Source organism: Pyrus communis, chromosome 14, assembly GCF_963583255.1.
Source record: "Pyrus communis chromosome 14, drPyrComm1.1, whole genome shotgun sequence".
NCBI classification, from domain to species: Eukaryota; Viridiplantae; Streptophyta; class Magnoliopsida; order Rosales; family Rosaceae; genus Pyrus; species Pyrus communis.
The window spans coordinates 2637111-2664744 of NC_084816.1; the positions used below are offsets into that span (position 1 = coordinate 2637111).

The 27634-nt window shown below is 36.4% G+C and overlaps 4 protein-coding genes across 5 annotated transcripts; 3 read left to right on the forward strand and 1 right to left on the reverse strand.

Annotated features, from left to right (window-relative positions):
- Nucleotides 1-3537: 3537 nt before the first annotated feature.
- LOC137714968 (multiple organellar RNA editing factor 6, mitochondrial-like) lies at nt 3538-5325 on the forward strand. The gene is made up of 3 exons (XM_068454154.1): nt 3538-4087; nt 4527-4624; nt 4865-5325. The coding sequence occupies exons 1-3, from the start codon at nt 3690-3692 to the stop codon at nt 4915-4917; spliced, it is 549 nt and encodes a 182-aa protein (XP_068310255.1). The 5' UTR covers nt 3538-3689; the 3' UTR covers nt 4918-5325.
- Nucleotides 5326-8137: 2812 nt separating this feature from the next.
- On the forward strand, nt 8138-12608 carry LOC137714967 (KH domain-containing protein At5g56140-like). The gene is made up of 7 exons (XM_068454153.1): nt 8138-8453; nt 8615-8700; nt 10250-10395; nt 11205-11324; nt 11403-11519; nt 11717-11860; nt 11979-12608. The coding sequence occupies exons 1-7, from the start codon at nt 8317-8319 to the stop codon at nt 12126-12128; spliced, it is 900 nt and encodes a 299-aa protein (XP_068310254.1). The 5' UTR covers nt 8138-8316; the 3' UTR covers nt 12129-12608.
- Nucleotides 12609-13425: 817 nt separating this feature from the next.
- LOC137714969 (probable calcium-binding protein CML21) lies at nt 13426-15695 on the reverse strand. The gene is made up of 6 exons (XM_068454155.1): nt 15468-15695; nt 15202-15273; nt 14556-14805; nt 14262-14464; nt 13992-14166; nt 13426-13692 (listed from the first exon to the last, which is right to left on the reverse strand). The coding sequence occupies exons 3-6, from the start codon at nt 14752-14754 to the stop codon at nt 13586-13588; spliced, it is 684 nt and encodes a 227-aa protein (XP_068310256.1). The 5' UTR covers nt 14755-14805; nt 15202-15273; nt 15468-15695; the 3' UTR covers nt 13426-13585.
- Nucleotides 15696-17184: 1489 nt separating this feature from the next.
- LOC137714848 (ubiquitin-conjugating enzyme E2 28-like) lies at nt 17185-19570 on the forward strand. Of its 2 annotated transcripts, none has more exons than XM_068453976.1 (5): nt 17185-17276; nt 17954-18045; nt 18707-18834; nt 19002-19106; nt 19219-19570. In XM_068453976.1, exons 2-5 carry the CDS (start codon nt 17976-17978, stop codon nt 19360-19362), a joined length of 447 nt encoding a protein of 148 aa, XP_068310077.1. In that variant the 5' UTR covers nt 17185-17276; nt 17954-17975; the 3' UTR covers nt 19363-19570. The 2 variants fall into 2 exon arrangements, with proteins under 2 accessions (XP_068310077.1, XP_068310078.1); XM_068453977.1 differs by having other exon boundaries at nt 17216-17276; nt 17967-18045.
- Nucleotides 19571-27634: the final 8064 nt, after the last annotated feature.

Consider the following 27634-nt stretch of genomic DNA (forward strand, 5'->3'; position numbering starts at 1 on the left):
GAACCTTTCTTGCTCCATATCCCTTTGTTCCTTCATGGCCAAACGCATTTGGGCTAATTCTTCTTGCCGAGAGATATGGTTTTGATTCATTCTTACCATTTCGCTAGCAAATTGTGCACGTATCGGATCTTGAGCTTTCCTTTTTCTCTTTGCTTATTTTTGCTTATCTCTACCCGTGGGCCTTGCAAAAGAAGAAGTTGGGGTCATTTGTTCGACACATTCATTGTTGGCAAAATTCACACCTTCATTGACATCGTTGGGGGTGGGGATTCACTATGAAATAATCTTCCACATTGTTGGTTCGCATCAGTTCCCCACCTCGGAAAATCATTGAGGATGTTCCAAGCATGATGCAACTTAAAAGCTTGATTTTTTGGTGTAGTTTTTGTCTTATAAATTGTTATTGCTTTGTCATCCTATGCAACAAATACATAAAAGCAATTAGTTACAAAATACTATTATGTACATGACAACTAAAATATCAACAAATAAACTCATAATTTCTGAGGCGCCCCTTCTACTAGGCATGTCAACCATGGCTCTCTCCAAACTTCCCTTCCACAAAGTGCACACTTTGTTGATAATCTTCCACCGATCATAAACACCACCAATTTCCCTTCGACCGGCGTTGGAGTTTTCATGGAACTTATCAACGATTTTATCTCACAAAACCTTTCTATTTTGGTTTGTGCCGACGGCACCATCTTCACTAACAGAAATCCATGCCAAACATAAAGCAATATCTTCGTCAAATGTCCGATTATGACCTCTAACATGCTCTTTTGCCATCTTGAAAAATTTGGAAATGAGAATAAATGGCAGAAAGAAAAATTGGAAGAATTGTAGGAGAAAAGTGAGTTTTGTGTGGATGTTTGAACAAATACATAGGTATTTATAGAGTTTTTGGTTGAATTTTAAGTTAAATAATTGTTTTAAATTATTTTAGACTTTGGATTTAAATTTCGACCGTTAGATTTGATTATATTTGATCTAAGTCGTTGGATTCAATAAATATATAAATATAAAACTAAAAATATAATAATTTGAACTTGGACTGTTGGATTAACCAACGGCCCATTTAAATCCAGCCGTTGGATTGAAAAAAGTAGTCGTTGGGCTACATAATTGGCTGACACCTGGGGGGACAACCCCATGTGGGTGGGCCTGGCTTATTTCTCTCTCTGGCGCATGCAAGGTTGAGTTTGCTGTGTGGGTGATTGAAAGCTGGCCAGTGGGCTTCACCACCCCTGTTTCAGTCTCAATTGGTGGGACCCATTTTGCTTTGTGGCTTAAAATTAGTTTTAGATTTTAGGTTAATTTTAGATCATGGGTTAGAGTGGATTTTGTTTTTGGTGGGGGGGGGGGGGGGGGGGGAGAGGGAGGGGAAATTTTAGGTTTTAGGTCATTGTTGGAGAAGGTCTTAGGCCTTCTCCAACTCTGAGCTAAAACTCAAATCTCCACTTCTACTCCCCCAGACCTTCTCCAACAATAACCTAAAACTCAAATTTCCACTTCTACTCCCCCCCCCCCCCCCCAAAAAAAAACCAAACCCAACCCAAGGCTAAAATGTGGCCTAAAACCTAAAACTCAAATGGAAGCCAAATTTAGCCTAGGATTAGTGGGGTTAACCCACCATATATGTATATTTTATTTAATTTTATATTTATAAATTCATTGAATCCAACGGTTAAAATCTAATTTGATGAAATTCAACGGTAAAAAAATAATAATTTTAAAGGTCCAAATTTAAATCTAACGGCTAAAGTAATTAAAAAAAAAATCTCTTATTTGTTTCATATTTTTTCATAGTATTTAACGAGTTTCATGGTGTCGGTTAGTGATTTTTCAATATTTGTCAGAGTCTAAATATTTTTAGGTTAAAATGTTCATAAAATTAAATTAGAATAGTCTACTTAATTTTTTCTTTTAAAAAAATAGTCTAAATTCATTCTTTAATAATCTGAGGCTAAAATTTTAGGCCAGAAGGGTTGGAGTAGAAAAGTTGTTCTGAGTTAAAACCTAATTTTATGGGCTAAAAATTTTAAGTTTTAGACCAAGGGTTGGAAATGGTCTTAGAGTTGGATTTTGTGTCAAAACAATTTATGTTTTGACCTATAACTCTTTGGCCGACTATGTTAGAAATGGCCGAAGAGTCTTTTAGATAATTTTATAATATTTCTTTATTTTTGCTCATAAATGATTTATAGTTTTATTTTTTGGCTGTTGTATCTTGTTTTAACTTAAGGGTTGGAGATGGTTTAAGGGACGGGAGAGTATGCTAATTCTCATAATGGGCTAACCATAATAATATAATTCAAATTTATTTTTGGCAAGAATCGAACCTAAAACCTTTCACTTGCAAATGAAGAAGAGCACCACTAAACTGCAGTATTAAATGTCTGGTTGTTGTGACTTGTATATTGTGGGTTTTAACTAGGGGTGGAAATTTTTACTAAATTATTGTACCAACCGCTCTACCAACCATACCATACCAAATTATTACAAAAAATTTGTACCAATTGGTAATGGTATGATATTTGTACCGTACCATACTGTTTCGGTATGGTACTGGTACCCAAAATAGTACCGGTGGTATACCGTACATACCAATATTATTATTATTACTATATTATGTATTTATTCATATAATTATTTGTGTGAAAAATTAATATAATTAATAATAATTATTGTAGAATTGTAAAAAATGTAAAAAAATGATATACAATCACTCATAGTGACAAGCTTTACAACTTTTATGAGAGGTTAGCTTCAAAATCCAACACTATAATCCATAAACCTTAAATTTATATTTAACCGTTGATTGTCATTTACGCTTTATTCTTCTTACTAAATTTCATTTTTAAAATTTTCTTTTTTGAAAACATGATCATCTGCGCGGATGTAAGAAGATTACGACTCAAATTTTTGATATCATGTTTCGATATTGATGGTTAACTGAAATATGAGTCGATGTCATATAGTTTGTAGAAACTTTATAAACATCAAACAATATTTTCACTAACGGTAAAACTCTGACATAATATCAACGATCCAAACCGTTTACCTTCCTGTATCCTCTAATAGATTATGTTTTCAAAAAAGAAAATCCGAAAAAAACAAAATTTGATGAGAAAAATGAAGCGTAAATGTAAACAATAATGAGCGGTTAAATCTTAATATATGATTTATATGATTATAATGGCGAATTTCAAAGTTAAGCTCTTCATGAAAGTTGTAAAACTTGTCATTACGAGCGTTTATACATTTTTTCTATATTTTTTACACTTCTACATTAATTAAAAAATATTAGATTTTAGGTAAATTAAGTGGCGTAAAATAAAGTGACAATTACCATTGGCATACCATACCAATCAAACTATTTAGTATATCGATATTTGGTATACCGAAAATTTGGTACGGTAATGATACTAAATTTTACCGTACCAAATATTTAGTATGATAATTGGTATAAAGATTTTGGTACGGTAATGTACCAAAACCACCTCTAGTTTTAACTGCTCTTCCCATCGAACGATTCGGGTTTGAAGGAAAGCATGCTTTGATTATTCAAAAAAAGTAAATAAGTTTCCTAATCTCAAGGGTAAATACCACGTTACCCTTGTCCCCACACTAAACCCTCATCGAATTTCCTTTAGTTTACTCTCTCAGGCCTCCTGATTTCCCCAAAAATGGTTCAAACCCTAGTCCGAGCAATTGCCGTGGCCGCCGCAGCCGCCACCGCCGCCACCACCGCAACATCTCGCCACCTCACAATCTCTCTCCTCATACCCAAACGCCTCTTCTTGACATCCAAACTTGCCAACCCTCCCTCCATCCCATCCCTCATGCTGGGCCGCCGATCCCTCGCCCCGCCCACCCACGATGTCCGATTCCCTACGGCCACCACCAGGTACACTCCGATCTGTTGCGGGGTCAAATCATGTTCGAAATTTGGCCGTCCACCAGAAGAGATGGAATTGATCCTCCAAGGTTGGGATTACTGGTGGATCGTCATGGAGAAGCCCGGCGTTGAGTGTGATCCAATCGATTACTATGCAGAGACCCTGGTTAAAGTCGTTGGTGTGAGGTACGTACGTAATGGGTTCCTTGATATTTCTTGTTTGGTTGCTAGGAAAACGTTGGAAAAGTATTTTGAAAATGGCAACGTTTTCTGCTATGAATGTCAAATAGGAGAATAGCATGGTTGTTTACAATGAAAAAAAATATTTTTGTTTTCATTGATAATTTATAATGCGAACTTCGTCGCTAACAATTCTAACTTAATCAATTATAAAAGATATTAATATTATGTAACATCTAAATATATTTGATTGTCTAAACTTTTTGGCTTTTACATTTTAAAATTTCACGCCTTCTTTGACAATTTCTGACTTCGTTACTCGTATGTAATATTTATGAGATTTTTAGCTATTATTCTTGATGGTTTGATGATGATTTGTTTGTAATTGATTGGTTAATTTTGTTTTGTATCCCTGCTTTTGTTGCTTCTTCTTGTGGTGTGGCAGTCTGGAAGTAGCAAAGAAGAAGATATATAAGGTGTATTACGGCTGGAGCTCCGGTTTTTTTTGTAGGATTGATGAGCTGACGGCACGTAAGTTTGAAGGTAGGTTTGTTTGTGGCATTGATTTGCATGTTACTGTTTGGTTTACGCATAAATAATTTTACGGGATGTGCTATTCACACATTTTTTTTTTACTTCTCACACACGTTGATTCCTGTCTCTTTATCTTTGTCAATTCATCCGATTCAACGTCTAAAAATTAAAAAAATATGTGAGAAGTAAAAAGGGATGTGTGGATATCACATCCTTAATTTTAATTGTTTTTTTCCTTATTATTATTAGGCTTGCCCGGTGTTCTTGGAACTTTCCCGGATCCGGATATGGCCGACGATTGATCCGACCCTTTTTGGCTATTCCGCGGATAATAAAAAGATAATTCCAAGCTAACAAGACTTCTCGTTTTACGAAGATCGGGAGGAAAAGGGTTATTGCAATAGCTCTTTCGTATGGTGATGAAGATCAAATGCTTTAAGGCATAAGCATATTAGGATGGCTAAACCATGATTTTGTTTCGTATCATTTGGGCAAAGTTATTCTCTAGTTACTGTAGTTTCAATTGTCAAGATTTAAGTCTTTGACTAAATTATTTTATAACAACGACAAACAAAGCTTTATTCTATTAAGTTAAGTGACATCGACCGATGAATCTAGAACGTTACTGTGCTTGGTTTTGCGCGAAGTCTTTTGTTAACTTCAATTACTCTATATCTTTTCTTAAAGTCTCTTCAAGTCTTCATATGTCTTTCTCTATGCATTTTGTCCTAAGCCTTTGTCACATAATCATATCTTCTAACCAAATTATCTATATATTTTTGGTTTACATGTCCAAGCCACTTTAAACTTATTTTCTCTCATTTTATTTTCAGTTGCAGCGACTCCCGCTCAACTTAGTATCATCATTCTTAATCTTGTCATATCTTGTGTAGACACACATCAAACAAAGCATTTTGATCTTTGTTGCACTCATTTTTTACATGTGAATGCTTCATCGCTCAATATTCTATACCATAAAGCATTGTTGGCATTATTGGCGGTCCTATAAATTTTCCCTAAACTTTAATGACATACGTCAATTACATAACACACCAATTACACTCCTAAATTGCCCAAACTATTAAATACCAAAGTGAAACTTCGACGCAAAATATCATGATTTCGGATAATAAAATTGAATGGCGCATTAAGAAAAGACTAGCGCCCTAATCTTGATAAATTAGTCAAAGCGAACCTCCTTATAAAATATACTTTTTGAGTTTTTTTCCCTTAAAAAATAGCAATATTGGATGCTATAAATGCATATAATTTTGCTTTTTAGTCAACATAATTGTAATCTATATATAAAGTCAATGGAAGGTGAATAGTGATTTTGGTGTCACCAAATTTCAACAAAATATTTGGACAAAAATGCCCTCAAGATAAAAAAACTTCAAAGGCATCTCAAAATAATGCATCAAATAAGGTAGGGGCATTTTCGTCATTTTAACAGTATTTTTTTAATAATTAAATTTTTTTGTGCTTTTTTTTTTTTTGAAAAAAAAATTAGTGTCTCACAATAAGCTAGTAATAATTTGATTCAATTTCTCTATTTTTAAACATGTTCAGAACATTTTAAAAGACATGTAATGTTGGTTATAAAAAAGGTCTTTCGCACGTGGATAATAATGTGATTAAATTAGTTGTCAAATGAATTTTTTTTTTTTTAACAAACGATATTATCTACACTAAAGGGGAGGGGGTGGCCTTAGCCCTCACAATGGGTGTACAATAATGTGATTCAATCAGTTGTTTATTAAATATTATTTTCTCTATTTTTAAACACATTCAAAACTTAAGAGGCGTGTGATGCAGGTTATAAAAAAAGGTTTTTCGCACGCTGATAATAATATGATTAAATTATTTGTCAAATAATTTTTTTTATTTTAATAAACGATATTATCTACACTAAGAGGGAGAGTGTGACCTTAGCCTCACAATAGGCTAGTAATAATGTGATTTAATCAATTATTTATTAAATATTATTTTCTCTATTGTTAATGTAAATTCTATAGATATTGATTTTATTATGTGAATTCAGTTGCTTTAATTAGTTTATCAAAGCTTTCTTTTAGCATGATATAAGATTATTCATATACTTTAAATATTTGACTTTCCTTTTGTCAATTTACGCTAAATACATTTAAAATGTGTAAATTATATGTACTACACCGTGATTGAAAAAATATTTTTTGCATGCGCTCACTCGCGTGCATGAAGGCTAGTAATATCAAAAACTTGAAAAGTCATTGCCTTAGGAGACAGAAATATTATAGAATTGATGGACCGTATATATAATATGTTGAAATGGCAATAAAATGTGGGATTGAATTGGTACACGTGGCCACCTCAAGGTTTCATATTTTCATGGTTGAGACATGACAGTCCATTTGCTGCCAACCGCTCACTCCATAGTATTATATTACCCTAGTGTTTTTTTTTTTTTTTTTTTTTTTTTTTTGGTTAAATTTTTTTCCAACAAACAATATGATCTATACTAAGGGGTGATGTATTTCTTTGATAATAAACATCAGTGATACGTCAAAGAGCGGCTTTGAATCGTTGATTGGTAAAAAATATCGTAATTCATGTTATGTGATAGCGAAATGTGTATGGTATATGAGTTCATGTAATAATACTAGTGGATAACACTTTAGAGTTACATGTGACCAATTTCTACAACCGTACAATAATTTTTTTAATTAAAAATGATAAAGTCATCAAGAAATTATATTGGTCTAATTTTTCAATGGATATGATGTTAAGTTTTTACTCATGCATCTCGAGAATCGAAACTCTCCCTCCTTCAAGTTATTGTAATAATTTCGAACCTCTCTCTCCCCGCTTATTTTCGGTTGGTGACAACAAGTCATACAATTTGTGAATTTTATCTAAAAATTTAGTCTACATAACATTACGTAAAAGGGATCTCAAACTTACCTAGACAAACCATATAAATTAAATATTTAGTACATATAATAAGTTCACGTATTTTGATATGAGTTCATGTTTAGTCATGACGGCCTAAAAAATATAATTGCGTCTTTTTTTCATATTTGAAAATGTGAAATGATATGCTGTGTGTCTGTATCCCACCACTATTTTTTTTTTTTTTTCAATTAGACGTGATCAAGCATCAAGTGTAAATCATATTTAGGTAATTTTTATTTTCATTTTTTGGAAATCATACTTAGGTAGTTGAATATCTTCTCTAGATCTCTTGGAGCCCAATGATCCATGAATTGGAGCTGTCGAAGGGAGTGAAAGAGATATCAAGATTCTTAATTTGTGTAAAATGAGCCATCAAAATGAATTAACGGAAACCACATGATTTAAAAAACATGATCCGAATCTCCAAGTTCGTCGGTTCCAGACAAAATTTCGGAGAGAATTTGAACTCAATTTATCACTTTACTTACCAAAAGAAAGAAAGTTACTGTGTACTACACGAGTAGTAGCGGCGACGATACAAGGGAAAAGGTAAAAGGTAAAACAATCAGTTGCAGTATAAATGAAAATCCACCGACGCTTGTAGACCTGGACTGAAAGAGATTTCAGAGAGAGAGAGATCTTCAGAGAGGGAGAGAGCGTCTGGTCGGGAATCGCGATCGTCTCGCCGGCCAGCCTCTGACCTACGCACACAGAGAGATCCCTCAGACGACCAGAAGAAGGAGGAGACGATCTGACGGCTGAGAGTCGCTATGGAAATGACGTCATCATCGGGCGGTGGAAGGTACATGGCGTACTCGCCGTCACCGTCGGCACCTCACTCCCCTCACCTCTCCGGCCTTCGCTCCGCCTCCTCCTCCGCTGCTCTCGTTGCCGCCGAGCAAGAAAAGTATGCCTCTTTAGATCTGTTCACGATTTCCTGATTTCTCTTCGATAAGAAACCGTAATTTGATGTCTTGATCTTGTATGAACCCTAATCGATATCGTTTTATTGTGTGTGTGTGTATATATATATATGCTTATGTGTGTGTGTGTATATATATATTGCAGATATGTATCTGAGCTGCTTGGGGAGCGTCTCAAGCTGAGTCCATTTTTGCCTGTGCTGCCGCATTGCAACAGGTTACTAAACCAAGGTCAGTTTTCAAGTTTGTCTTTGTTTACGAGAACTTATTTTATTGGTATATAAGCGAATGTATAGATGTGGAGACTGCTTCAGTAACTGCTTGATCCGAATCACAATTCACTTCACACGATTCGGATAACTTTGCAGGTTGTAGGGACACCCTATAAACCTAACATGAACAAAACACTCGATAACCCGCTTAATAGATGTGTTATTAGTTTAACTTGGTGATACACGCTAAGGCCTTATAGATGTTAATGGGCCTGTCCTGGTAATCAAATTTGTTAAAGTTAGCTTGGGACTAATTGTGTTGTGATATCATCTGGCTTGGGTTGACATTGTATTGCATTAGTGGGATAGAACTCTTGAAAAGATAACTTGCTTGATTAGTTTGAAATGCCTGTTCCAAATCAAATTCACAAGGGTTGAAAAGTATTGAGGTGGTGCACATATCACAAGCAACTGCTTTGCATATGAAGCCAAAAATAATTCGATTACAATGATTAGCGATATGGAATGCTTTTCATTGTATTGTATCTCTTTTGGCTCCAAGGTTTTTTACATACGGCAGAGGTGGGATATAGGTTGCCTTGTTTAGTCTGACTTGGAGCTCTCCTTTTAGTACTTGGTAAACCTTTGCAGATCTTGTCTTTTAGTTCAAGATGAGGGATAGTCTCATTTTCTTAGACCCAAAAAGGAGGACAAACCAAAATCTTGTCTTTACCAGTGGGAAAATGCTAACATAACAGGTTTTGGGTGTTTTTACATTAATTAGGGGATAACAATATAATAAACCTGGCCCTTCTATATAAAGTGAAACTGATAATGTTCCATGTTCTTTAAATATTTATAGTGGGGCCTTCCTTTTCAGATACCTAAAGACTACAAAGCCACCTGTCCCAACCAAAAGGTATGAGCCCTTTTCAAGTATAGATTTTGGCCCATAGTCTATCAGACTCTATCTTGGGATTCATTACTACCAAATTTAGATGCCAAGTTCCTAGCCGAGGACATAGCTTGATCCATAAGTTTTTGTTGTGTTTGGGAGTACTTCATGTGTACTTCTTTCTGGGTGTCTTTTTTTCCTGTGTCTCGGAGAGGAGTCCAAGTTTCTGCTTATTGTTGTTAATTGGTAATATTGACATTGATTTCTCAGGTTTAAGTGGTTTGGTGATATCGTCTCAGCCTACTGGTGGTGTTTGGTGGATGTGTATCCTCTCTTGGTGTTTCATGCTTCTAATAACTTGGGTTCTCATTTATTTGTTTCCGGCTTCTGTAGTTTGTATTAACTAAGTGTTTGTATTAACTAAATTTTAAGGATGAGTGATGGTGTTCATAGCTATCTTACAAATGATAAGCTTGTTTTCTTTATTAACTTCTCATTACTTTAATGGTGGTGTACACTCTTTTAAAGTTAATTTTATTACTTGGGGGAAGCATTGATTTTAACTGACTCAGGAAAAAATCGGTGTTGTCTCTCCATTTTGTGGTGACCGCTAACCTTATAACAAATGCTAACTGGTACATCTTATTCTTGAAAATTGACATTTTTGGAGCAGAAATATTGCGTGTAACTACACTGTTGGGGAATGCGTCAGTTTTAGGTCAAAATGGGCTTGAACATGCTAGCCCCCTGGCATCTAGAGGAATGTTTCCAAATGGAGGTGCTGATGTGAACGGATGGGCATCACGGTTTCAATCAGAAGTACGGATACTAACCATTAACTTATTAACTTAACATAACTTTGTTTTCCATCTAATTTACTGTTTTTTAGAAGCATTGCTGACACGATCTTTTACATCTCATGCTAACCTTTAACATCTGTTTAGGTGCTGCAATTTATATTGCCACTTTTGAGACAGGTAGTCTGAAGCTAACATCAACAAGCAAGAGACTACTAATTAGCTTTGCTTCTGGAATCCTACTTCAATTAAGATGGTTCTCTGTTTATTCTGTGTCTTTTGTCAAGACGAACTTAATTTGATTTTGTGACATATTCTCAAATTTTACGTTTGGCATAAAGATGCAATTCATAATCCTAATGCAGAGTACTGAAAGTCGTTTACAATCTATAGGAGATGTCCTAATTTTCTTGTTTAGTGTACTGACCCTTTGGTTATGCTTGTTAATCGAGTTTGCAAGTTTTTGCTCTTTGTTGATATTGTTTGAAATATTGCACCTACCAGATGCCTTTATTTGCAAGGGGATTGTAGAATGGTATTATTTTGTTGTTGTATTCATTTTTTAGTCCTTGAAATGCATTGGTCTCTACAGGCAATAGTCGGGCAATTTTCTGAGTTCCATTGTATCTTCTAAGGTCTACATGTTTTTCTACTTAGTTATTTCTCTGCTTTATTATTCATAACATTGTTCAAAGCATGCGTAATGAATTTATTTGGATCTTGAAGGTTCTTCAAAGACCAATATCTTATCTGTAGAGCAGAATACATATGATCATGAATAACATTACTTTGTTATTTTAGGTTTTAACGTTCTTGGATTATACTGTTCAGATGTCAGGTTTATTACAGCCTTCATCAACCCAAAACTGGCTGAGTTCTCAGAGTAGTTCATCTGGTCTGATTGTGAAGCGAACAATCCGGGTTGATATTCCAGTTGACAAATATCCTAATGTAGGGATGAATTACTAAGTTCTGTTAATTTTTCTTTGTACTTTTCTATGTTTGTCTGACATCAAATCCTTGTTGCAGTTTAACTTTGTTGGGCGGTTGCTAGGCCCTAGGGGAAACTCTCTTAAGCGGGTGGAAGCAACTACTGAATGTCGTGTTCTGATCAGGGGACGTGGTAGCATAAAGGATCCAACTAGGGTAATAATGAGTTTATTCTTAATATGTGAATGCATCTATGCTTATTTTATTTGTGGAATTGATCCGGCATTCATGCATTCAAAGAAATTCTGAACGAATATTTGTTACACTATGCTGTAAATAAATTCAGTTTCCGTTACTTTTAGTTCAAATTGTGTCAATCTAATGTTAGTCCACTGTCATATTTTGTTCTAAAGGAAGAAATGATGAGAGGAAAACCAGGGTATGAACATCTGAACGAACCTCTTCATATTCTAGTGGAGGCAGAACTACCAGTTGAAATTATTGATGCTCGTTTATTACAAGCACGTGAGGTACTTGAAGATTTGCTCAGGCCTGTGGTATGTTCTCTTCTCTGATTTGAAGTTTTTCCAATCACCTCTCTTGTAAATTTGTTAATCTTGTTTTCAAATACAATCTCTTGACAATTTCTGGGAACGATTTCTGTATCTTTTTAAGGACGAATCTCAGGATTTCTACAAGAAACAGCAGCTGCGAGAGTTGGCAATGCTGAATGGCACACTTCGTGAAGAGGGTTCTCCAATGTCCGGTTCATTGTCACCCTTCCGCAACAGTCTTGGTATGAAGAGGGCCAAGACCAGGGGGTAATAGATCCACGCTCTTGGAGCTTGTTTTGTTAGTTTCTGCCAGTAAACAGCGGTTTCCACGCCACACGTGTTGCTGTGTCAGCCAATCCTCCAACTACCATCGGGGCACTGGCAAACACCCCTTGTGTGCCAGTTCTAACTTGTTTCCATATCAAAGTGTGCGTGGCTACTGGTCAGGAGGAGGGTTGGCGTATCGCATAGGAAAAGGACAGTTTGATTTGGGGGTTTGCTTTTTATATATTGCGTTAGAAGTTTGGTCGGAGCATCAGCTCTCTAAGCCTGTCCTTGTACTATAGTAAGCGTGTCATGACAGTTTTGCTACCGTCTTGGGGTTCTGTGAGCAATTTATGGTCTGGTGTGTATATGAATAGCGATTAGCGAAGCGAGGCGAAAATTCGAGTAATGTGTACTGTCTAGATTGCATTTGGATTTATTTTAAGCGTTCTTTGTTTTGTTCTATGAAAAAGTAGTTTCTCATTTACTTGATGCTTCTTGCACCAACAGCAACATTTCTTGTAGATTTCAGTGATGATTTTTGAGCAAACAATATAATTTACACTAAAGGGAGGGTTGGGTTAAGTCTTGTAATGGGCTAGCAATAAATAATGTGGTACAAATTAGCCCATTGTGAGGTTAACTCATCTTTTATTTTTTAGTGTAGATAATATCGTTTGTTCAAAAAAAAAAAAAAAAAATGGCTTGACGATGTACAACATAAAATTGTGGAACACTCTGGCACAAAAGATTAGAATGCTTTGTGGCACAAATGGTTAAGAAGTCAAGATTTTATGGCAGTCGTCAAGAAATGTTAAATGGTTGAGGAATTCAGATCCTCTCCGGATCTTCTTGTTCAGAGTTGATGGACCGAGTAATTCAGACCGTTCAAGAGAGGGAGAGAGAGAGGATCCGGACACTTGGTTTGTGTGAAATGAACCAGTGAAATGAGCTACTAAGCTTAAGGTAAATTTTTCAATCCGACAGATCCGGCCTGCGAGATCCAGAGGCTGAGGATTTTGAGAGGCTTTGCTGCAGTTCGAAGTCGATGAACGAACAAAATCGCTGTGAATCTTCTCATAACATACAAACAGGTACGGGAAAATCCACACACAACAGATTTTGCTGCAGTTCGAAGTCAATGAACGAACAAAATCGCTGTGAACCTTCTCATAACATACAAACAGGTACGGGAAAATCCACACACAACAGATTTTGCTGCAGTTCAAAGTCAATGAACGAACAAAATCGCTGTGAATCTTCTCATAACATACAAACAGGTACAGGAAAATCCACACACAACATACTATCAAGTGAAATATGAATTGTCGATGACGAGAATTTTAAAAAGTCTGCATTTCAAACTATTTACATGGTCATCTCAATGAAGGACTCATCGTAACACTTTACATGCTCTGTATCAACTAGGGCACTGTTAAAGTTATCGAACCCTCTACCTCTCGTTCAGTCTTCATCCTCGTCCTCAAGATCGTCGATTCCAATCCATCGAGTAAACGCAAACAGAAACTCCTTGAAGTTCACCATTCCGTTTTTATCCCAGTCCATCTCTTCTGCAACAATGGAAAAGTTAACAGATTTAGAAAATGGATTTTCCCTACCCTCTAACTTCAGGACATTTAACTTAATGAACTAGTTCCTAAGAATCCACAATCGGAGACACGAACAAATGAAACCATAACCAAAACGTCCGCGCCAATGCACACAGATGAACACAAATGATCTGTATGTAGCAAAGAAACAATGCCTTCTAATTCAAGGAATAAAAATCCTTCACAAGATAGGGTTTAATGTGTATGCTTGTATTGGATTGTTTGTGTGTAAGAATGCGGGTAGAAAGAGAGAGGATGACCAAATCTTTTCATGGCTATGCGGCCGGAGGAACGTTCTCCTGTTGTAGTTTCGTTGATGGCCTCGACCATTTCACTCTTGCTGACATAACCATCCTTGTTCTTGTCCAAGAACACAAACGCGTCTACCAGTGTTTCAAACGTGGCCTCCAGTTCCGGCATCCCCAGTTGCAATTTCTAGCAAAAGTCACGGAGCACAAAGAGAAGAAGAAAAAGAACACAAAACAAAGGAAGCTTAAGAAAAATACGCAGAACAATGTGTGTTTGGATACTGTGTGAACGGCTTTGTTATCATCCTTAAGAAGATGAACGAGGCAAATAAGAACGATGAACTCGTTAAACTTGATTCCCATATCCTCGTTAATATCGCATGCCTCAAAGAGATCAATGATCTCCTCGTCTGTAAAAGAGACTTCCAGTTTAGAGAAACATTTTTTCATCTCTTCTTGATCGATCATACCATTCGAATCCTCATCTGTCGAGAAGAAAAAAGTACACGAGTTACAGACTAAATACACATGGAAAGTACAAATTTAGAACAGAACTGAACAGGATACGATGCATACCAAATTGCTCGAAAATAGCCTTGCAATTTCTTAAGCTCTCGTCGATCTTTGGGAACTTCAAGATGAGGCTGTTAAATGATTTCATAACACTTCCTTTCGCTGCTCTGCGCTGCATAGCTTCAACCATCTTCGCCTCTAGCTTCGTTTCATGTATCGAAAACTTCCTAGAACTTTCGCTCTTTCCCACTACGCCCCCCATTGTCAATCACCAAGACAAATCGGGATTCAGTTCTGGAAGTAACTAGCGTACCTGATCAGTTAAGTATACAAAGACTTCAGCAGCTGACATTCAAACAAAAACGATGGAGCAAACTATGAAACGATGGAGCAAACAATCCGATCAAACAAACGGAATAAACAGATGAATAATACAGTAAAACTGCATCAGAGACACATCAAAATACTTCGAATGAGATCAAAGCGATGCCCCAAATCATGCATCACCCCAGAAACCATCTAACACCACGGAAAATCCCGCGGTGTTCGATCGCAAAATCCATCAGTGCTATTTGTAGCGGAGCATTCCTTATATACTGTATTTTATTTTGTCAAATTTCCGACAGGTGATTTTACGTTCTTCAACACAGTCCTCCTATATGGCATACATACATTGATTCTCCGTACAAAAATAGATACAACAACCTACCTTTGTCTCGCTGAGTGGTCGGCTATATGAAACTTAGAACGCCACTGTGTTCCGTCATGTGAAAACATATATCTGGGAAAAAATAAGAGAACACATAAAAACATACAACTAATGGATTGAATTGTTGATTTATATCACAAATTCTCACTCCCAAGTGATCCCAAATGAACACAAAACAAACTAATTTAACATTATTCAACAAAACTAGCAAAAAGATAAAAAGTAATCGAGGGAAAATGAAAAGATTGAAACTTTGGGGGACACACCAGAAAATTCCCAGGTTGCTTTTACAGAAACAAAAAGCTTGAAACTTTGACACGACGAGAACCTCCCAGATGGGCAAATCAAGAAGAACCCAGAAATTGATCACAAACCAAATAAGCAGAAACAAGCACTTAACAAATAAGCAGAAAGAGAATGGCCCATGAATCAGAACGGTGGAAATAATGTTTTGGGTTTGTTGGGATGGCTTTCGGCTTTCGGCTTTCGGCTTTCGGCTTCTGAACCAATATTTGTGGTCTACCAAACACGTATTCTGTTCTTCAAAAAAAAACACGTATTCTTGTCCCTCTCCATCCATCCATCCCAAATCGACTTCAAAATTTACAACACGTGCCACCTTCGCTGACATTTTACTAGAACACAACAAAAAAACTGAGATTAAAAAATAAAAACCATTCAATATAATATATTCTATTAGATAATATCAAATACATGAACAACAAAGTTCCCCTCAATCCAAGGCCTTCTTACCAGTAAATTGTAGGACGTGTCGTTATCAGTCACATAACACGTGATCTCAGACTTTAAGCCAATCCGTTAAATCCAGTTAGGTTAACTGATCTAACGGCTTTTATTCAAATGTTTTATGCTTTTAAATCCGTTAAATTCCACTGAATTAAATGATCTAACGGCTCTTATTCAGATATATAACTTAAATTTGCACTTTTAATGTGGTCTAGAAAACCGAAAAAACAGAAGAAGAAGAGTGTTGAGGAGTATGTTTGAGCCCACACACTGCCTGGCCCACATTATTGGGTCTGAATCAGGCCCTTATCATAGAAGGGTTGGGTTGATGCCAGCAGAACCACTGGACCCACAAAACGAAAGTAAAATTATCAAAGAAAAATACAATATTTTCTCTATTATTTTACTTTAATTTATTTTCAAGAAGAAGAAAAACAAGTTTAATTAATGTTTAACATAAATAGGAAGTAAATAAGAAAATTAAGGCGCACGCATATGCCCTTATGGATATGCATAAGCCTAATTATCCTACTACTCAATATTATCCAAGATTTATTTCCATTAATTTTGTGGTTAAATATAAATATTGAGCCAACTTACAAAATCTAAATAACTTACAATTTTACTTTTTTCTTATTCCACTTTTTTATAAAATAAAAAATTTTACGTAAACTAAATTCGTGCAACAAAATTGGGCACTAAATAATGTAACACATTTTGCACAATATAACATTTACGTAGGTTGTGTGGTGTGGGAATTGATTTTTGCACGCTTATTCTCGCTCTACTCACTTTTATCGATTTTCTAGTCGTTGAATTGAATTAAAAAAAAAAAAAAAAAAACCAATGAATACAAATGAGCCAGGTGTGTATATGTCTTATTCTCGTCCCATGAGTGTCATATATTGGATCACACTCAATTTTTTTGATCCATTGTAAAATCGTAATCCTTACATGAACTGAGCATATTTGTATTACGCTCACTTTTTTTGACGGTGGCAGGCTAAGGAGAAAATATTCCTTTTCCTTTTTTGAATAGCTTATGTTGGATTTTTATGTAAAGTAAGACAATAAAAAATAAGGAAAACTAATGAAAAGAGTTTGAAGACTTTGAGTTTTAACGATAAGAACAAAATAAAGAGTAAAATGAATAGTACTATAATTGAATTTTTAGTATAAAAATGTGATTTGACTCTGCAGTCCTACTATATATACAAGGGACCCTTCTAGCCCAAACCCATTCCTGCGTCTCTCTCTCTCTCTGTTCTTTATCTCTCTAGAAGCAGAAGCTCCCCAAACCCAACCAGAAAACCCTAGCCTAATCGCCGGTGAGCCTATCGCCTCTTCGATTTATCGATTTCTTATGCTTTTTTTCTCTTCAATTGTTTCGGATTATTGATTTATCGAACGATTGTATGCGAAATTTCATATTTTTGGGGTTCTTAGTCATCGTTTGATTGATGTTTGTTTCGAATTTTGTTTGAATTTCCTTTTGAAACGATGGTTCTGTTTTCCTTTTCGTGCAATGAATTGATTGAAGTGTAGTTTGAAGGATTTGGCTTTTCTTGTGTGCGGATTAGATCGTTGTGATGCCTTTGGTTACTAGTTGTGGGTTTTTTGGTTTCGAAATGCTTTGCTTTTCGAGTTTTAGAATTCTGAATCCTAGGGTTTGCTGGTTGATACTATTACCAAGATAAAGCAAGATTTCGATGTGAAATTGTGAGTTTATTTTTAATTTTGTATCCACCCGATTCGATTTAGGAGAAAGGGGCACTTGTAGTGTTCAATTTGTATGTATCAGGTGGTTGGTGGTGGGTGTGTTGATTTTACACGGTAATGGACTCTTTACTGTTTCTTGAGCCTTTTACTTTTAATCGGAGTATTGATGTTGGTACAGAAACTCCCGTTTGTTCTATGCGTTTCACTTTCGGTTGTGCAACACTGCAAATCAATCAGATGGCATATGTAGTATTTGTTTTGACCGTTACTGTGTTTAACCTTGCAGCACATTGTTGTAGTGTTTCGTGATGGCTTCGAAGCGGATCAACAAGGAGTTGAAGGACCTTCAGAAAGACCCGCCTGCTTCTTGCAGTGCAGGTATTTTGTTCTATTCTCATGTATTTTTAAATGTTTCTTTTGATACGTCTATTCAGGTCAGTTGGTGTTTTGTATATGTGAAATTCGGATACCAGTTGTTCAAGTATTCATCTTTTCCTGGATATCATTTTGTGTTGTTGCTTTTGATTCTTGAAGTTTATACGAAAAGATTACTCTCACTGAACATTCACATGGGAGAAGAATTATATTAGAGAATTCATATTTAAAATGAAAAATGTGAAGAGATTCGTACATCTAATTTTAAAATAGTTGTTTTTGTGCATTGATTGGTATCTTGGGCAGCTGGTTTAAGTGTACTTTATAAACTCTCACTCTCGTTTAAAATTAGTGTGTTTGTTGTGGTTTCTAATGCATTGTCCTTCAGCAGTTTGTTTTAATGTAAATTGCACAATAGTTTTTTCTGGGAAGGACCGAGTGTGCCTGGTATTTTAATTAGAGATACCAGTATTATCTTGTATTCTTCTCGTTTGGTGGATATATTGTTTATTTTGGATGTTGCATGTAATTTTTTTAACCATGTTTTTGAGTAAGAACCAGGTTTTAATGCAGAAGAGAAGAGGCATTAAGGTTTCGCTGTTGAAGTTTACAAAGTATTACTGTTTTATGTATGTTTTAAAACTGAGTTTTTCTTTTCCAACAGGTCCCGTTGCTGATGATATGTTTCACTGGCAAGCAACTATTATGGGTCCGGGCGACAGCCCATTTTCTGGTGGTGTTTTTCTTGTATCCATTCATTTCCCGCCTGATTACCCTTTCAAGCCACCCAAGGTATTATCCCCAGAAATTTTATCCACCTTGTGCAATACAAACTAGAGCAGCAAAATATTTCATCTGTTTAAGGCTTGTAATTTCACTGCAATTGGATTGATGTAGTGTTTTGGTTTTAAATGGTGATAATAATACTCATAGCGTGCTACTTTTTGTGCATTGAACAGGTTGCCTTCCGAACAAAAGTTTACCATCCGAACATCAATAGCAATGGTAGCATCTGCCTTGACATCCTCAAGGAGCAGTGGAGTCCTGCCCTGACCATTTCCAAGGTAACGTACTTATCTCGTGTTATTTAGATCTTCCTTCATTCTTTTCGGTGTCAATGCATATTGGTGCGCATTGTTTGTCGTTTACATAATAACTGATTGTTTCTTCATGCAGGTCCTCCTCTCCATTTGCTCCCTGCTGACAGATCCAAACCCCGACGATCCTCTGGTGCCTGAAATTGCGCACATGTACAAGACTGATAGACAGAAGTACGAGGCCACTGCTCGATCCTGGACCCAGAAGTATGCCATGGGCTAGGGGATTCTTCTACCCGAGTAATCCATTATGCTTGAATGGTATCGTAATAGTAAATAAATAGATGTAAGAGGTGGAACTGGGATTTAAGATGCTTGTTCTTATTTCGTCTGCGTATTGTCTCTTTTGGTATGGAGGAGGTTTACATCGTTTTGCCGCCTTCAAGTTGAGACAATGTCATTTTCAATAGGTGGAAAATTTCCCTTCGTTATTTGGAATTCCATTTTTCTTGTTTGCTTGATAAGTTTATGCTTTCTTGTTTGCAATTTTTAAATTTGATGCTCTGGTATTGGATAAGAACAGCTCAATCTCAACATGCAATGCGTCTCGGAATCGGACTGAACTTTCAATTCGATGTCAAATTCCGAGTGTTTAGAGGAGGTATTTATGTTTGTTTCGGATTGCTTCTTGAAGAGGTAAAAATTTTGGGGAAAGGATATCTCTAGGGATGGGCACGGTGCGGTTCGGTGCGGTTCCACCCCTAAATTGGAACCGGAACCGAAATATATTAACGGTTCAATTCGGTGCGGTTCCACTTAAATTTATGACTAGAACATTACGGTTCGGTCTACACCGGTTCCGATTCGGTTCTTGCCGGTTTACGGTTCCTAATAATAAATTATTTGAATACCAAATCATTATGCATTCAAATACATCTTCTAAAACTGATTATATAAAGTTGCATACAACACATATTTTTTAATGCAAATGTCTTTGGTAGTGGCACCAAGTCAACAAAAAGAGACAACTAAAATACATATGCACTGGTCAATCAGTCAACAAACAAAAAAATGATGAAACAAATTGCAAGTTTTCAGACTTCAGAGAGCAAGCAAGAAGCAGCAGCTCCTGTACACAATTTTTCAACCTATTTTTCAACCATTATACCATGACATGTGTGTGTATATATAATTTATTTATTTATTATTAATAAAACGGTTCGGTTCGGTTCGGCCGGTTCTTGGTCATTCGAAACCGGAACCGGAACCGGTTTGAACGGTTCGGTTCGGTTTTTCACTCAAAGTTGACTTTTCCGGTCAACACGGTTTTTTTCGGTTTTTTTTCTTACGGTTCGATGCGGTTTTGCGGTTTGGCGGTTTTTATGCCCACCCCTAGATATCTCCAGATCCTTTCCACCAAGTCCATCAAGGCATACAATCTGGGCATTTGAAATTCGATCCAACGGTTACAAACAAGGATTCAGTTTAAATGTTATAGTAACATTAGCTGTTTGATCAAATTTCAAAAGTCCGGATTGTGTATCTTGGTGGAAAGGATTCGGAGAGAATCCTTTCCCAAAATTTTGGAGGCGGCTTTTTCGTTGTGTTGATGAAAATCATACTTCTGCATACCTCTCTCCACACTGTCCCTTGAACTTACAATTGTGACTTTTCGCTCTTTGCTTTCAGTCTCAATTTGTCCATTTTGTTAAGTTGTTCAGGAAAATCGTTAACTTTGTGTAACTAAAATCAAAATGATAATGGTAAGTTTTGAGCAAAAAAATTCCACTTCATCCAAGTTAACGATTTTTTGGACCAACGTAACGGAATAGGGTAACGGACATAGAATGAAAGTGTGGCAAAATCACATATTTGCGAGTTCAGGGTGGAATGTTGGATTTTCGTGAAAGCGCAACGGCATATAAACGAGTAAGTCCTTAGATGATTAAAAGTGTTGTTTATAGTACTTTGAGGAGGAAACAAAATTTAGAAGTGCCCATGAGCTCTAAGTGGTTTTTAGTGCATTTTGAAGAAGTATTTATGAGGTACTTACTTAAGGAGCGCTTCTAAATTCTTTTCCGAAAGAAATAAGTATGATCAAACATAAACTTTCTTTTGAGGAGTGGTTATCACACTTCCTTTTGCTTTATTTGTTTCATTCTTTTTGTTATAGCATGGGTTGAACAAATCAAAGCAAAATTAATTTCGACAAAAAACATTTGAAGAAGTGTATAAGAGGAAACAAGGACTATGTAAATAACCGTTCCTTGTGATTTTCACGAGTAATATTTGCAGAATATCATGATGAGCAAGCCGTCATTCCTACCTGCTACATAATAAAGAAAACCTCATACAACACGGTCAGAAAAAAAGCATATTGAACTAATGAAGTGGATTGTGAGATAGAGAAACATGTAGGAGGAGAGTTGACATGGATCGGGCAATCTCCTTGAGTGATAGGACCACCCATCCAGCAAAGGAGCAAGGTCTTGATGTCGATGGCCCGAGGTAGAGCGCTCAATGGGCTAGGGTGGTCCCATTGAGCCTTACCAACCCCAGGAAAACTTTGGAGAACAATCGAGAAACTGAATACACTGAAAATGCAAGCTCCATCAACGGGCCCCAAGATGATGAAAAACATGAACATATTAATCAGGTACACTTTGAAGTTTTCCCATACATTGTATATATACTACCAGTGAAGAAACCATCCTTCTCCAGTGTAAAGCTGTGCAATGCAAGTTACATTATTATCTATTCCAAGTAACATCTTTATGTTGTGCAGCAAGCAGATATATGCAACAATTTTTAAAGAGTAATGAGCTTCAAGGTGAAGAAAATGGGTTACTAATTGTTTTTGTTACTTTTGCTACCTTCATGCATTAAACTTATAAGGATTTTATAAGCAGCTGCTTTGCTGCTAAATTCTCCAATCAAATTTCTGACCAACTTTCACAACCTCTAATCATATTGAAATTGGAACTCAACAAACTTACACAATAACACACACTAAATCAGAATCTATACTCTCACGAAAGATGTTTCAAAAAATTTATAACGAACATAAAAAAACCCACAGCCGAAAACATATTCCCTACAGAGGTTTATACAATCAAACAAAAAAATTCACAAAAATATAGTAAATCCAAGAAATTATGATCGAATTTCAAACTAGTACCTTTGATGATTGCTTGAGAATGTCACTTACGTAACTGATTTCGAGTCGAAATACGTGATTGATTCCTCGCTTCCAATTCTGTTTAGATGAGGATCTAAAATAAAAAGGGCTTTTATCACAAATGGTCCCTAAAATTGACCCACACCATCAAGATGGTCCATAAAATTGAAAATCGATCAATGTAGTCCGTGAAAATGGATGTTGCAAATCAATGTGGTCATTCCGTCACAATTTTGTCAAAAATTCGTCCCTGGGAATCGAACCCTTACAAAAAAAAACGACAATCAGCTCCAAGTCCATTGAGACAAAGAACTACACATTACTGTACCATCGCATAACCAATATATACGTTTAAATTTCATAACCCTAAACCCTAAACACTAAATCCTATACCCTAAACCCTAAACCTTAAACCTTAAACCCTAAACCCTAAGCCTTAAACCCTAAATCCTATACCCTATACCCTATACCCTAAACCCTAAGCCTTAAACCCTAAATCCTATACCCTAAACCCCAAAGCCTAACCCTAAACCCCAAACACTAAACTCTAAACCATAAACCCTAAAACCTAAACCCTAAACCCTAAACCCTAAACCTAAACCCTAACCCTAACCCTAAACCCTAACCTTAAACCCTAAACCCAAATCCCTACACCCCAAACTAAAACCCTAAACCCAAACCAAAACCCTAAAACCCTAACCTAAACCCAAGACCTTAAACCCTAGACCCTCCCTAAACCCTTAACCCTAGACCCTAACCCCTAAACCATAAAACCCTAAACCCTAAACCCTAAACCTTAAACCTCAAACAATAAATGTTAAACCCTAAACCCTAGCCTTAACCCTAAACAATAAATGCTAAACCCTAAACCATATTCACTTCCATAGCATCGCATCCTAATATATATGTTTAAAATTAATAACCATAACCACCACTCAGTACTATGGTCTGGTGGTATTCCTATTCACTTGAAAGTGAAAGGTCTTATGTTCGAATCTCATGGATGGTGAATTCGATACCAAATTAGGCTATCCATTGTGTGGCTTAGCCGAATTCTCCATCCCCTTAGTGTAAAATATTGATGTACTAAAATAAAAAATAATAATAATAACCATAACCCTAATCCTAAACCCTAAAGTATAAACCTAATTGTTCTAGCCATTCAGGTCTTAAATGTTATCCTTATCCCAACCCTAACCCTAAACCTTGAACCCTAATCCTAAACCCTAAACCTAATTGTTCTGGCCATTCAGGCCCTAAATGTTATCCTTTCCACTTCTCATTGTTGTTCTAACCACCATCTTCATCTTCATACACACTATAAAGACCATCATAATTGTAGTCTGGCTCACCAACAACATCTACTAAGGCTGTTGATTCTATGGCTCGCAGCCAAGGATTGGCTCGGTAAGGTTTTGTTGGGTTAACTGTCCTTGTATTATTTACCGTTACGGGTAAGTTTGTGGTGTCATGTAAAACTTGGATGCATTAACCGATGTGACAAGGGTCAGGTTTTGTTCAGTTTACTAAATGATGGTAGGATTTAAGTGGTGTTTCACTTTTTTATTAATAGAGAAGATAATTCAAACTTGTGGTTTCGTTTGGTGTCAGGAAAAAAAAAAAAAATAGCACTAGACTAATAATTGAAAGATGGTCCAATATACTAAGATCGAGTTTAATTTTCACATAGTAAGTATATTGATCGAATCTCTCATAAAACCAACCAATATAATATAGGAAAATACTTGATTAATCCTCACATGCTAGGAGTTATTTCTTCCTTCATACAAATCAAATTAACACACGTGTATAAACTTAATTGTGATGAGTAATTATCACACTTCCTTTTGCTTTACTTGTCTCATTCTTTTTGTTATAGCATGGGTTGAACAAATCAAAGTGAGATTAACTCCGACAAAACATTTGGAGAAATTTATAAGAGTAAAATACTGTAAATAACTGTTCTTTGTGATTTTCACGAGTAATAATTGTATAATATCATATTTTAACTTGGAGTCACACAATGTTCAAAAACACTCATAATATTTGATCTTCACAGTCAAAACTCAAAATGGGTGGTTGAAGGTTGAAACCCTAATAAGTACCAAACTGCAATAAGCTTTTCAGTATATCTTGCAGCAATGCATGCTGTGTTGGCCTCCAATGCTTTTTGTGAAAACAAATAGGGACCCCATATACACTAACACGACGACAACACCATCCTGATCCTGCCCAATTTATTCAATGTTTCCACCTCTGCTTGCTCCTCCCAGCTCCTGCAAACAAACGTGGCTCTCCATATCTTTTTTCTCAGCGCGTGAAATGTTCAGCCATCAATTACCACATGGGAGCATGCAAACGATGCAAATGCAAAAGGAGAAAGAGAAGCACATAGTAATATGGTGTTGGCGGATTGAGATCCACTCTGGATCTTTTTGTCTAGAATCTACGGATCGAGAGACTCGAACCACTCAATTTTAGGCATTCGGTCACCATTAGTTTATTTTACTGGCCCATTTTAAAAAAAATAAAAAATAAAAAATAAAAAATAAAAAACTCAAAAATTTGAACGGCTTTAATCAATCTCTTCAGAATAGTTTGAATCTCTCGGTCCGCGAACTCCCAATGCATAAAACCATACTGAATCTCAACCTGTGTTGGGGGGAGGGGGGCCCGGGGGGGGGTGCGGGGAGTGGGGTGGTGGCGGGGGAGCAGCAGAAGCACTTGAGCACAATAACCCCTCTTTTGTGAAAATTATTGAGCTCAACATATATAAGGTACAATAATACAATTAGACAAACCAAATAAAAAAGGTATGCATCTTGGCTTTTCCACAATGTTTATTCACACTTGCTTCCTACTTGTTTGGATGCTCTCTGTGTAGGCACATGGGCATGCTTGCTTTCTTTTGTTCAAACTTAAAATTATGTACCGACAAACAGTTGCAAGTTGGGAGTCATGTTAATTATAGGGACAGTAACAAAGTACACTATTGTTGGTAAATAAATATAAGTTGCTTTTGTCTATTGCTATTTTATTTCTATTATGTATTCGGACTTGAAGATCAGGGCAAAGAGAAAATATTAGGTAGGAGTCTCACTTGGTCGGACTTGTATGTCCATCTAATAAAACGTCGCCATGTCAATACAGGTGAGGCCGGATTAACCAAAAAACTGAGGCGGTGTGTGTTTTTGTGTGAGAGAGGGAGAGAAGAGGCTCACTTGCTCCCCTACTTAAGTTTTTTGCCATTGCATTTGCATGTTTCATTGAAATTAGGGAAGTCATGAATAGGAGAAGTAAGAAATAATGTTGAAGAGAATGAATAGAAATTAGATCAATTATTTCCCAAATCAATTTAAAATTGATTTTAAAGTGTTTGATTACAAATTATAATAGGAGGAAACATATATATTGTTTTGATTCTTGTATTAGTGAAGAGAATCATCAAGCACAATTAACAAACAAAAGACATGAACTAGAATAATTCTAATTCTAGTCAGTTTCAAGTTAGCACTACAAATTATAGCTCATTGCGATATCCAACAATCATATCTAATCGTTGATGTGTGGTTATATCAAATACTTATAAGTATTGTAGCCAGTCATGTAATTAGTATTTTTGTAGATTGAGCAATGTGGATACAAATTTTGTACACAACTGATTTGACAAAATTTTACCTACAAGAGAATAAACACCATTAGCCTAATTGATGACATCCTAAAAAATCCTAGGAGGGTGTCCGCAAAAGAGTCTTCGTTGCCTAAGTCAGAAAAGTAGTTGAGGAAAAAAAAGAACTTGCGAGTATTTTGAGTAGTACGTGGCGATTACCGTTTCCTCTTATTGACTTGGCTATGTATAAAGAAGAAACCCTAGCAAGCAGCTGGGAGGGAAGGCTGCAGAGCATACTAGGCAGTCTATAATGATGCAGGCTAGTCTTCGTTATCTTGCCAACTAGTAGTACTGAAGGTCCATGTTGGTAAGAGTGTAGGTGCACTAGACACCCAAGGGGAGACTTTGTGAGTCGTTACCTTGCCTCCATTAGATTGGGTATGGCCTAATGGCAGGACGTATTATGTGTGGCCCGAAGAATCCATGGCCTGCATTGTGGCGACTCGAAGAGCTCATGGTCTGTTAGTGGCATAAAAGCCCAATTACCTTAGGGCAAACTATGTCTTATTCCCTTAGGGTAATCTTAGTCTACTCACGACGTCAAAGGTAAAGCTGTCATATTGAGAATATTGTTCATGTTTTCTTTCTCTTATTGAATGTGCTTAATTTATGTCTCTACATTACTAGTTTTACTCGCAATTTTTCTTGAGTATCTACAAATACTTTGTGTTGACTTATATTTGACTTTTGAATAATTTAATGATTTTCAATTACTTAGTTTAAATCGTAAAATCAAATTCATCGGTCAAATATGTATCGATCGATTATATCCAATTTCAAGTTACCACTACAAATTATAACTCATTGCGATTTTTTTAGGGTGGTGCTAACCATTTTGATCTCCTACATATTTCTTATTAGGGTAAAGTACAAAAAATTACCTCAACTATTGGTGTCACGACACTTTCATACCTCATTTTTTTTAAATGACAATGTCATACCTCAACTTACGAATTTGTGTCAATGTCAGATCTCCGTTAGTTTTTCTGTTAATTTTTCTGTTAAGTGCTAATGTGGCTTAAGATGGGCTCCACTCCTTAGTCCAACTAGATTAAAAAATGATTAAATATATTTTTAATAATTAAATATTATAAAATTAAAAATAAAATTATTTTTTTATATAAAATTGTGGGATCCACCCTCTATCTCTCTCTCCTCTTTCTCACGCCTTTCTCCTCTCTCACTTTTCTTTCTCTCTGGACAGCAGCATCCCCAAAACCCAGAAACCCTTCCCACCCGTCCCCCCAACCTTTATCCACCATCATCTCTCTCATCTCTCATCTCTCATCTCTCTCTCTTCGATGGCCCGGAAATTGGTGAAAGGTCGACACTTTTTCTCCCCAATGCCACTAACTCCCTATCCTCCCTCATGAAGCTATTGTGCCTCATGCCATCGGGAATTCCGAAGCTCGGATTCTCCGCCACCAAAAACCCGTCGTTGGATTCCCCGACCCCTTCCTTGCAACGCCACGACATAAGTGTCGGAGCCCTGACCCGAAGAGAGCAAAGCGGATTCAGGCAAAATCTGCACCTGTACATTATTATTGGCTTTAAAATCTTTGCCGTTGATCTGAGCATCAGAATATGAAGAGTTGGCATTGACGAAAAAGCTTGGAACTCTTGGACGTCGTCGGTCTCGGGGTATGCGATGACGTCATCTTCATCATCCTTGTCGTCGGCTTCCGGGATGGGGATGATCCAAGACGT